Source organism: Phycomyces blakesleeanus (genome assembly GCF_001638985.1).
Source record: "Phycomyces blakesleeanus NRRL 1555(-) unplaced genomic scaffold PHYBLscaffold_4, whole genome shotgun sequence".
NCBI lineage: Eukaryota > Fungi > Mucoromycota > Mucoromycetes > Mucorales > Phycomycetaceae > Phycomyces > Phycomyces blakesleeanus.
Genome location: NW_017265137.1, coordinates 672,383 through 684,399, shown reverse-complemented (window position 1 = coordinate 684,399; position 12,017 = coordinate 672,383). Strand labels below are relative to the sequence as shown.

Sequence of the window (12,017 nt, the reverse complement as noted above, 5' to 3'; positions counted from 1 at the left end):
AGTCTGGGTTCAAGAAAGGTGGGCGGGCGTTTGGGGAGGGAGGTTGGGGGGAGGGAGGGAAGGAGGACGAGGAGGGGAGAGGGGAACGAAAATATAAAAAGGAAAATGGGTAAGAGAATAATAGGGTGGAAGTTGAACGCTTTACCCTGAGTCCGAATAAGTAATGGATGGAGATGATGAGATGGCGTCAAGGATACTTTTAAATTAGGCTCTAATATTGTTTCTAGCTGTCGATGTGCAAATACGGTGCGACGGCAAGAGAAATATAATAGACTATAGTATTGTATAGTATGGTATTCTATAGTGTGGTGATATTGTAGTATAGTGTACTATAGTTATAGTTATAATATAATATAAAAAATATATTAAAAGATTACACGTGTCGTTGCTTCAAAGGCTAGATGGAGCAAAAAGGGGTGGTAAAAATGAGAGAAGGTTCAAAAAAGCGAGTGTAGAATTGCAGCCAATCAGAGAAGGATAATGACGTCGCGGAGTAACGTCACTGGAGTTACTCTATTTGCACCACCTCTGTCACGCCAATTGCAAATCTGATGCAAGGGAAGGAAACCCAAAAAAAAAAAGAAAAGAAAAGGTACAGGGCATTACATTGCAACACGGTAAGGAACAACCGAAAGAAGGGTTGCATATAGTTCTGTAAATATACTTTTTTTGTTATTCTCTGTAAAGAACATCCCCCTCTCTATCAACCCCTTCTTTTGGCTTAACCATAGTGAATAATATATAAAAAGAGTGAAATCTTTGATGTACCTATAAAATTTATTAATAAATTTGTGCGTTTGCAGTAAACTAAAATAGAATGGCAAAGGCAAAAATAAAAAAATAAAAAAATCTTGGTTTTCTGCGTGTGCTTATGCGTGTATGCGTGTGCTTATGCGTGTGCTTATGCGTATATGTATGGGTGTGGGTTTGTATGTATGTGTTTGAAAGATCATGTTTCAAATTTTCAAATATTTGGCTATTTAAAAAAATAAAATAAAAGAGATGTGATAAGGAAGCTCGGCGATTTTTTTTTTTTTTTAAAAAAAAAAAAGAATCAATTGAAATGCGATTTTGTTTATGATGTTTGTTTTAGAGGTTGGAATATATATATATCTATATAATATATTTTAAATTTTTAATCATTATTTGTTATTTATTATTTTTTGGTCAAAATAACATATCAATGAACCAAACAGATGAGCCACGTGTAGAAAAGAACTATTGGTAGATATAGATATTTAAGAACAATAACAATTATTTATTATCAAGTGTACCCCAACACATACTCTTTCTCTCTCTCTCTCTCTCTCTCTCTCTGACACATAAAGATATTATATATATAATTGTGTGTGTACCTATTAAAGTGTATTCCCACGGCTACTGGGATTATTATTCAGCATAAGCGATCTTCTTATTTTTTTGGGTTAAAGAAACAGAAGTTGTGAGAGAGGGGGATAAGTTAAGGAGAAGGACGAAAAGCATGCGGTGACTGGGAAGCCAAAGATTGGTTCGTCTAGAAAGGGGTTCCCTTTTTGAGGCAGGGTCTACCTTTTGCACTGGATGAGAAAGAGGGAGAAATCGATCCAATCGGAAGCGCAAAGTTTGGTAAATGATACTTGCTTGGACGTATTAAACTTGCACGTCATGCAGCTGTGAAAGAGAAGTGTAAGCAATTTTGGTATAAATATCCGGCAATCAATATTCTCTCATGGACCACTTACTCTCTTTTTCCATGCAGCAAGACACTCTCACCAGTCTACCCACTTTCACAACTCCAGGATCGCCTCCACTCGTCCCGGGAGAAAAGACTCCACGTCGTGCTTCAGTCTCTACCCAGACCGCCCGTTCTCCTTCTCCCCCACGCACGCCACCTAGTGAGGAACAGAAGCACGACATCAAGGCCTACACCGTGTCCCAGGGTGAATTTGAGTCTGAGAAGCACTTTTATCCTCGCGTGCTCAATGCACAGATCCACCCTCTTGTCCAGTCTTTTTTTACTCTTGGAAATGACCGTATCATCGCCCGATACACACATCTCAACCCTCAGGTCAACCCTGATCTTCTGAAGCAAATCCTGTCTTACCGTCCAACCCACTTTCAATGGGCCGGCTCTGACCTTTTCAATGTAACCACCTCGTCTGGACAGCGCCAGATGATCGTTATCGAGACAAACTCCTGTCCGTCTGGCCAAAAGTCCATGCCGCTCCTGTCCGAGACTGACGAACATAATGAACAGGGAGGCTATAGGTTGGTTATCGAATCTGCATTCCAAGAACAGCTTTCCAAGGCAGATCCTTCTCTTGGTGGGTTGGCTGTGGTCTGTGATAAAAACATGATGGAAGCAAGTGGGTACGCGGCTGTTTTGGCTGATGTTGCCAAAGAACACGTCTGGATTGCTGAATGGCACGTTGATGATCCTGATCCCAATGTCAAATGGGCCGATCGTATTCTATATATCCGAGACCAGGACAAGGTCTGGCATCCTATCCGTGCATGCTTCCGCTACCTCACCCAGAAGCCATGGAACCGCTTTCCTTTGGTTACAAAGACAGTCGTGATGAACCAAATCATCAGCTGTCTTGCAGGAGGACGCAATAAGATGATGGCTGCCAGAGCTTATGATTTTTATAACTCTGAGCTGGTGGATTCTGGTCTCAGTATCCGTACTCCAGAAACAATCAACAATGTTACTCGTGGTGAGATTCCCCTATGGCTGCAGTCTATGGGAGGACATGCTGTACTCAAGGTTCCTTATTCTAATGCTGGTAAAGTTCTTTCTTTTGCGTATTTATTTATTATCCCTACTACTACTACTATTATTATTATTGTTGTTGTTGTTGGGTAAACAAGGCATTTAACTTTCGTTTTATTAGGTCAAGGCGTATATACGATCACCAACAAGCATGAACTTGAGAACTTTCTCGACCAGGATCACCATTATGACAAGGTATGTTTGACCACACTCCTTGTCACTCCCTCTTTCTTTCTGTTGCTATTCTGCTTTAATTTTTTTTAGAGTTAGTTTGCTATTAATTATATAAACCAGTAAGGCTTATATTATCGTAGTTTATTGTACAGTCTTTGGTTGGAAATGCTTCATGGTCCAGTATGTCACGTACTGGTCGTTTCTATCATGTCGGGACCATTCCAAACAAGAAGAGCAATACATATGTAAGCGATCTTCGTATGATGGTTACAGGCAAGTCTACATAGTATTCTAGAGTGTATATCAAGAGTAGAAAGTAAAAGTTAAAGCAAAAATTGATCGAGTTTATTGATATTAACTTCCCCTTCCCTCTTTTTTTTTCTTTTTGGTCTCCTTTAGGCAGTGAAAGCGGATTCAGACCGATCTGCATATACGGAAGAAAAGCCCGTCTTCCCCTGACTTCAAAGTTAGAGCCTGATGGTAAGAATATCTTAAAACTATTAAGTCTCCTGCTTATTACTAACCCAAAAATAAATAAATAAAAAATCATGCACCCACTCCTTTGTTTGATTGATCGTTTGATTGATTTTTATTTATTTTTCTCTTGTATAGCCAATACTTGGGATATGCTTGGAACCAACCTATCGGTCAAACTGCCAGATGGTGGCTGGACCACAGACACATCACGGCTAATTTTAATGGATCGGAAAGATTTCAATCAGCTTGGTCTTGGTATTGATGATTTGATTGACGCATACATTCAAACTGTATTGGCTGTCATAGGCATTGACAGAATGGCGGTTCGACTGATGGCCAACGGCAAGTTTGACTACCTGCTTTTCCAGAGTTTAAACCCAGATAATGCCCTTCTTAAAGAGATCCGGGAAGCCAACGAAGACTTTTAGCCTATATTTTATCTTTTTATCTTTATCTTTATCTTTTTTTTTTTTAGTTTATTCATGGTTTCATTTCATTTACATACAAGCACCACAAAAATATATATACATATATAAATACTTTACATTAAAAAAAAGACAAAAGAAAGCAACAAAAGCAAAAGCAGCAGCAACAACAACAGCAACAAAACCAGTGTTCTTTCCTTTTTACTAGTTTAAAGTAATAATCATTATAATTTTGCCTTTTTATTTTTTCTTAAAAAAAAGGAAAAAGAGGACCTCATGTGAATTAGTGAATGAATGAAAGAGAGATTAGGATGAGAGATAGGACATCCTATATCTATCAGCCTATAAACAAGGTTTGTGTGCGTCGATCGCATCTCCAATTCACTCTTTTGTGTGTGTTGTGTTCTAGTCTATTATATTTTATCTCTTTATTCACCTTGTCTTTTCTGTCTACACAGCTTATTGTGGTTTATCTTCACCTTCAAATATGGGTCACTTGATATAGATACACCGTCCAAAAAAGAAATGATTTTTTTTTAGCTTGCTATCATAATCGCACAAATTAACTAGGATATTAATGATCCGACATTCCGAGAATCCAATAACCATGGCAACAAATCTAAAGAAAAAAGTGGAAAAAAGATGTTCAGTAGATTATCAACTCCAAATGATGATTTCATACACTAACGATAGTATTATAATCATAATTACTCTAGTCATTATAGTTAGTATAGTCATTAGAAAATCAAAAGGAAGCCATGGCTAATATATAGTAATAGCTTACCAGACTACTATTGAATATATCCGTGTGTCGTTTTTATTTTATCTTTCAATTCCATTGCTCTATATGTATTAAAATGTAATAGAATCAAGGCTTAAACCAGTTAAACATCTATCGTAATATGGAATATTGGGTTCAATTATTTAATTATGATAATAAATATTCAGTGTAAGAGTTCGACTTGAATGGACTGATTGCCGGATTCCAAATATCCCAGAGATTTGTATATATCTCCTGTATCAAGCCTATGATTTAGAAGAGATATCAAACTGTACACATGTGATACAAGCCAGCCATCCTACCCTCCTTTTGCATAGTATGTGTTTATACTCATGTACACCTATATAACACACACATATATATATATAATATGTATAAAATAGGAATTATTTTCTTGGTTTATTTTATTTATTTTTTCTTTGCTTTTCTTACTTTCTATCTTGTCTTCAACAAATACTTTTTCGTCTTTCATTTTGACAGAATGAATCCAGATCACAAATTCGAAAAAGAGGTGACCATTGAGGTGGAAAAGGCATCAGACTTTGTCAGGAGCGAAGACCCTATGGAAGATTGCAAAACATGGAAGCAGAAGTTACGATACAATATAATACACTACTTCCCTCACTACAAGCTACAAACTTCAGGTAAAGAATAATTCGAAAAAGATTTTTTAAAACCACACTAACATACCATTGCTTATTGTATTCACTAAATGATCATGATAGGAATGGTAAAAACTGATGAACGGCCCAACTGGATCCAGACAATAGCATATGGAATTCAGCATGTTTTAGCCATGTTCAGTGGAACTGTTTTGATCCGTACGTTTTTCTGACTGTCGACCCTAGTTTTACTTGATTATAAGTTTAAACAATTAACTTGGCAACCACCTAACCTTTGTATATTATTATTGCTTGCCTTATTCCAGCATTACTCATGGGATTCGACACCAATAGTAAGTATCATCAAATCAAGAAAAATTAATCTTTAAAATGAAACAAAAAAAATGTTTATCTTGTACATTTAACTTACATTTTTTTTTTTGGAAATTGAAATTGTTTTTTATTAATATTTCTTATAAAGCTGCCCTTTTCTTCTCTGGAATCTCGACCATCATATTCTTTATTGTTACCAGAGGAAGGGTACCATCTTATCTCGGAAGTTCTGGCTCTTTTGTCAGTGCTGTATGCGCAGTAACAGGATATGTTTACAGCCCGAGTACATTCAACGAAAACATGCCCGTAGCACAGGGTGGCATTCTTATTCTTGGCATCATATACGTTGCTATCGCCATTTTTGTACTCGCATTCGGCCATGCCTGGCTAGAGTTTCTGATGCCACCAAGTAAATACCCATTAACCAAAAGAAAAATTTTACCCCATACACCTACTTATTCACTTATTCATACACATGCACATGCACGTACATGTAACGGTACATGCTTACACCCAAGAGTACTATACTAACAACCACCTTGATATTTATTTTTAGTTGTTACTGGTGCCATTGTAAGTGGCATTGGACTACATCTTGCCTTCTCTGCCTTTACACAAGCTACCTCAAACTCCTTTGATACATGGATGGCTGTTTCGACCGTTCTTATTATCATGCTTTTGTCAGTCTATGCACCTCTTCCCTCAATACGCCGCATGCAAGTATCGTCTGATCCACTTTAATGAATATCTTTATTTTTTGTGCTTATTTATCTATATACGTACATATACATATATTAGCTATTTATTTATGAATGTACATTAAAACATTATATTTACATCATTTATTATTATTGCTATTATTGCTATTATTTTCTTTAGGGCAATTCTTCTTGGGATGATTATCGGCTACGTTATCAACCTGATCTGTGGTCTCAAGGGGGCTGGTCCCGCAATTGATTACACATCTGTCAGTGCTGCTCCTTGGGTCCGTGGTCCGACTATTCATCATGAATTGGTGTTTGATAGCAAATCAATCAGTACCATTGCTCCTCTGATTGTTGTAGTCTTGGCAGAGAATCTAGGCCATCTCAAGGCACTGAGTTCCATGACCGAAAAACCAATGGAGAAATACCTTGGTGCTGCTTATCTTGGTGATGCTCTGTCAACCATAATGGCATCCTTTGTTGGTGCTCCACCCATGACAACCTACGCCGAGAATATTGGTGTTGTTGTAAGTAACCCATCCAAACCAAAACTAAGCTGATCTATAATTTATTTACACTTTACATTGTCATCATATATTTTTATTTATTTTTGGTTTTTTAGGCTATCACACGTATTTTCTCACCAGTAGTATTCCTTGTTGCTGCAATTGTAGCAATTATTCTGGGCTGTATTGCCAAGTTTGGTGCCGTAGTTCATACCATCCCACCTGGTGTGTTTGGTGGTGTAGCATTCGTTCTGTACACAATCATAGGCGTGACAGGTGTTCGTATATGGGTAATCAATGAGGTTGATTTCTTTGGTAAGTGCCCACTTTTTTTTTGGTTTTAAGAAAAAAAAATACTTGTAATAAAATTGATAACAAATAAGAAATCTTGTACTATCTTTGCTTATCTACTACCAGATTCCCGGAACATTTTTGTGGGGGGTATTCCTCTCATGTTGGCTGCTACTATCCAAGTACCGGTACAAATGAATAATTTCCAATTGGACGGCATTGGTAAGTTGTCAGATCATTAAAATAAACCACAGTACTATTTATTTACTTATTTATTTATTTCTTTGGACAATAACATTAGGTGCTGCAACTTTCTCTTCTATCATTTTGTATCACCTTCTGCAAGGTACAGAAGGTTGGAAGAATTATGGTAAAGCAGTTTGGCGCGTGTGTCGTCGACCTCTCAACCCTACTTCACCTGTATAAAAAAAAACATACATGATTTTTGTTTTCTTTATTTTTATTTTATTTTATTTTATTTTCTGTTTTGTTTTGTTCTTTTCTGTTCTTTTTCATTATTTTTTTAAACAAAAAATATTTTCATCACCATAATATGTAATACAATATAATAACGTTTCAATAATATCGTAATATTAAATCAAGTTAATTTAAGTTAAATTAATAACAACAAATAAACAGCAGTATCATTATGTATAATTAATCATTGATTCCAGTGGTTCATTTTTAAAAGAAAAAAGAAAACACACGCACATAAGCATTAGATAGTTAAATGAATAAATAGTAATAGTAATAGTGATAATGAAAGAAGAAGAAGAAGAAACTCGGTATATATTTTATATATATATATCGTCTTTTATGGTAAATTTTCGATTACTCAATCGCAAAAAAGAAGAAGAGATATCTCAAAGCAATTGAAGGGAAGACATAAAGCAAAGTTTGCAAAGAAAAACAACATCAACAATAAGAATAAGTATAGAGATAATAAAGAAATAATAAAGAAAGTGGTTTGACTTCACTAGGTTATTTTACAAAGAAAGAACCGATCGATGAAAGCATCAAAAAGAAAAAGAAGAAGAAGAAAAGACAATTATAGTCGAAAAATTGAAAGAAAGAATGAAAGAAAGAAGAAAAAAAGAGATAGGTAGGTAAGATAGAGGGGGGGTGGGGAGGAGGGCAATGCGATTATACTGAACATTCGTGATATTCTCTAGTTTATTTGCTCCTGTGAAATAGGCTGCTGCTGCTGCTGTTGTTGTTGTTGGTGTTGTTGTCAATGTGGTTTATAAAAATAATAATAAGTAAAGACGTAAAGAAGTGAATAGCTAAATATATAACTTACTCTGTTGCCCTGGCGGTAGTTTTGGTTAGAGTTATTGCCGTTGTTACCGTTGTTGTTGTAGTTGTTGTTGTTATTGTTGTTGTTACGGTTGCCACCACGATGGTAGCCACGACCACGGTTTCCACCCCGACCACGGTGGTTGCGGAATCTTGATTGATCAACTGTGGTTTGTCCAAAAGTCTCCATGTTCAATCTACGCTCTTCCTGGAACTTGCCACGACGATCAATGCTACTAACACACGCACACATATACATCAACTCCGTCAATACAGGTTACCCCACCCATTACACCCATCTTAACATTCCATATCCCATAACCACATATAACCATCTATAATCCATCACATCTCTCATGTATTTCTATTTGTCTAGCTTACCCATTTTGCTCTTTGCGCTCTTTGGATTCACAAGAAATATTGTCAAAGAAGCTCTTTGCTCTATCATAAAACAACTCGTCGGATACAGGAATCTGAACTTCCTCTTCCTCTTCTACAACCTCTACTTTCTGTTCCTCTTCTTCCTCATGAGGTCTGGCAACTTCCTTCAACAACTGGTCCTTGTCAAACTTTGCGTTTGAGGTCTCAAAGTCAAAGTCGGATTTAGGAATGCTGAGACTTTGCTTATTGTGCTCTTGGTTCTGGAAACGACCTCGGCCATTTCCACGATAATTATTACCATTATTGTTGTTGTTATTGTTGTTATAACGACCTCTGTTGTTGTTATTGCCGTTGTTGTTGTTTTGACGGTTGTTGTATCCAGAAGACTGCTGTTGGATTTGCTGGTTTTGGTTATGGTGCTGATGTTGCTGCTGATGCAGTTGCTGTTGCAATTGTTGTTGCTGCTGATTCTGATGGACATGAATATCCTCTACAGTCACCTTGGTTTCCTTAATCTCGAGATCCAACTCACTGACTTGCTTTGCAAGAGACTCTACTGCAGCACCATCAATCTCTTGTGCGGACCCCTCAGCCAAACCTGACTTGTGTTTTTCGAACGAGTCTCGCTTTGGTGCAATAATAGGCTCCTCACGAGACTTTGGTACTTCGACACGAGTAAGGGGCACCTGAGTCTCTGCCAAGGGTTGGTTGGGTTGCACAGCTGCCTGTGCTGCTGCCTGTGCTGCTGCTTGGGCCTGTGCTGCTGCTGCTGCTGCTTGTGCTGCTGCTTGGGCCTGTGCTGCCTGTGCTGCTTGGGCTTGTGCTGCCTGTACCTGTGCCTGTGTTTGTGCTTGGGGAGGTGGAGGAGGAGTCTGTAACGAAGTCTGTGCTGGGTGCTGGGGGATCTGCTGAGGAGGATACCCAGGCGACTGCCAATACTGAGATGTAGGCTGGTAAGGAGACATCATATAGGGGTTCATCGGAGGATAACCCTTCATAACTGAACTCTGCTACATATGTTTTTAATATTAATAAAAAAGGGAATAGGGAATGACATTAATTATTGTTGTTATAAGATAAATATAATATTTATAAAGTAAGCACATACACGCATGCATATATATGTATATATATATATATATACTTGGTTTAGCCTATAATATTATAATAAACGTACCATAATTGCAGGGTCATTTGGTACGGGTGCAGGTGGAGGAGGCGTGGGCTTGGTGGGTGCTTCAAAGACTTGAAGATCCTTGATATCTGATCCACGAAAGACAACGAAGTCGAAAACATTCTCGGAAGGTGGAATTTCTTCTTCAGGCTTGCCTCTTCTGCCTTCTGTACCAAAAGAGCGTACTATATAGTGCAACAACAGCAAGGACAATAGCGAAACAAATCAAAAAGAAAGAGAAAGAGAAAGAGAAAGAAAAGAAAAAGAAAAAACATATACACACGCGTTTAGAAATTATTGTCAAGGCAAGGCTTTTTTGCTTTATGTATATATAGTTTCCATTACGCGTTCTTTCCATCTACATGGCTACCATCATCCCCATAAGATTTAGTTTACCTTTCTCTAGGGCAACGGTAGAATCCTGGGTGTTGATGCTGTGTAAAGTTCCCACGTAGCGAATGTCACTCAAACTGATGAGCTGTTGTGAATAAACAAGATGCTGGTTAGACAGGAATCGAGTAAGATGCAATGATACATGCTGAAATCTTGGAACCAATGTAGTTCTGGCCACTCATTGTGTTAAACTTGGTTGGAACAAAACAAGAGAAAGCCGCATCCAAAAGGTGCTGACGACGTCTCTTTACCCAGTTGGTTTGTGACCTCTGAAATTTTCCCATCCCCCGGTGTTTCAATGCATTGAATGCAGAGTTTGTGTGTATGTGCGTACGTGCGTACGTGCGTGCGTGCGTGAATGCCTGAGTGCGTACCTGAGTGCCTGAGTGCGTGTGTTTTATTTTATTCAATTATATATATATATATATATGTGTATATACCTTTATTAAAATAAGGCGTGCACTAAACTTTCTTTTCAGTTATATATATATACACATCTAGGCACGAGGTAAACATGAGCATTATTATTATTATTACTAAAGGAGAGCAATACGTATAGGGGCGGGAGTAAAGATGATTAAAATGATACTCTGCTTTGTGTGTGTGTGCGTGTACGTATGTAGTTTATATGTATACGTGTTTGTGTGTACATCTTCCTAAGCCCAGATAATTTTGTTCCTATTACTGCCTTTTATATATATATATATATAATGCATCTACAAACAGATTCCTGTACCAAATATATATATGCCAGCTATACATATACATATAAATATAATTGAATGTTTTATTTTTTTGTCTCAAATAAGGAACAGTATTAATGTGTAGGATCAGGTACAAAGATCATAAAGATAATCTGTGTGACTTGATAAAAGCCATGGTGAAAGGGAAGGCGGGAGTGTGAGCGAAGGAGATTTTATATTTTGTATATTTCTGTTTGCATTATTGATTGTAAAACCCCATTGCAACTCGGTACATTCTCAAGTCCATAAACTCAAAACAAACGTTCAATTCTTTCTATTTCTCTCCCTCTCCATTTCTATCTTCCTCTCCTTCTTCTTGTCATACTCTGTGTAAATTATTAACAATATGTATTGTGCTGGTTACCATAAAGAAAGTTAAATCAAATCAAATCAAACAAAAACAAAAAAAAGAAGAAGAAGAAAAGGATGTCTTCTTGAAAGGCTATTGTATATTCTGATTTTAATAAAGAGGGAGAACGGCTTTTTCTGTTTAATTCAAAACGCACTAGCTTATAGCTTCACTGTGTTTCACGCACCGGATAATAAAATCAATTAAAATGATACCAATGCTCGTTCACATGCTACAAAGAAAAATAACAAGAGGTTTGATTTATTGACTGTCTACTTTTGACAGTAATAGGCTTTCTCTCTCTCTCTCTTTTTGTGGCGCAATTTGGGGATGTGTTTGAAAAGACAGATAGAGATAGAGATTTAAGCGGGGGTTATTACAGAGTTTTATATCTGAGCTTTCTTCTAGAATAAGAAGGTTGTGTAATAGTGGCTGTTTGGATTTTTTTGACGATATGCTTCGATTAGTGTATTAAGAAAAAAAAAGATGGAAAAAGGCTGAAATAAAAGTTGATACATACAAAGTGGTACAGGTATTGTCCAATAAGCTGAGAGAAACTTGGTACTGGCCTCGCATCTTCAAAAAATAATTAAAAGCACAATGATCACGTGAATCTGAGTATTAAGGTAAGAGATG

The 12,017-nt window shown here is 37.1% G+C and overlaps 2 protein-coding genes across 2 annotated transcripts; both read left to right on the top strand.

Annotated features, from left to right (window-relative positions):
• Window positions 1–1,708: 1,708 nt before the first annotated feature.
• On the top strand, window positions 1,709–3,951 carry PHYBLDRAFT_179852 (hypothetical protein; the record flags this gene model as incomplete). Its single annotated transcript, XM_018438221.1, has 5 exons — window positions 1,709–2,765; window positions 2,874–2,947; window positions 3,067–3,199; window positions 3,326–3,406; window positions 3,539–3,951. The coding sequence occupies 5 exons, from the start codon at window positions 1,709–1,711 to the stop codon at window positions 3,829–3,831; spliced, it is 1,638 nt and encodes a 545-aa protein (XP_018295467.1). The 3' UTR covers window positions 3,832–3,951.
• A 1,385-nt stretch (window positions 3,952–5,336) lies between these two features.
• On the top strand, window positions 5,337–7,704 carry PHYBLDRAFT_131129 (hypothetical protein; the record flags this gene model as incomplete). The annotated part of the gene is made up of 8 exons (XM_018429406.1): window positions 5,337–5,430; window positions 5,538–5,564; window positions 5,693–5,953; window positions 6,101–6,269; window positions 6,424–6,775; window positions 6,871–7,069; window positions 7,172–7,267; window positions 7,347–7,704. The coding sequence occupies 8 exons, from the start codon at window positions 5,337–5,339 to the stop codon at window positions 7,469–7,471; spliced, it is 1,323 nt and encodes a 440-aa protein (XP_018295466.1). The 3' UTR covers window positions 7,472–7,704.
• Between the last annotated feature and the right edge of the window lie 4,313 nt (window positions 7,705–12,017).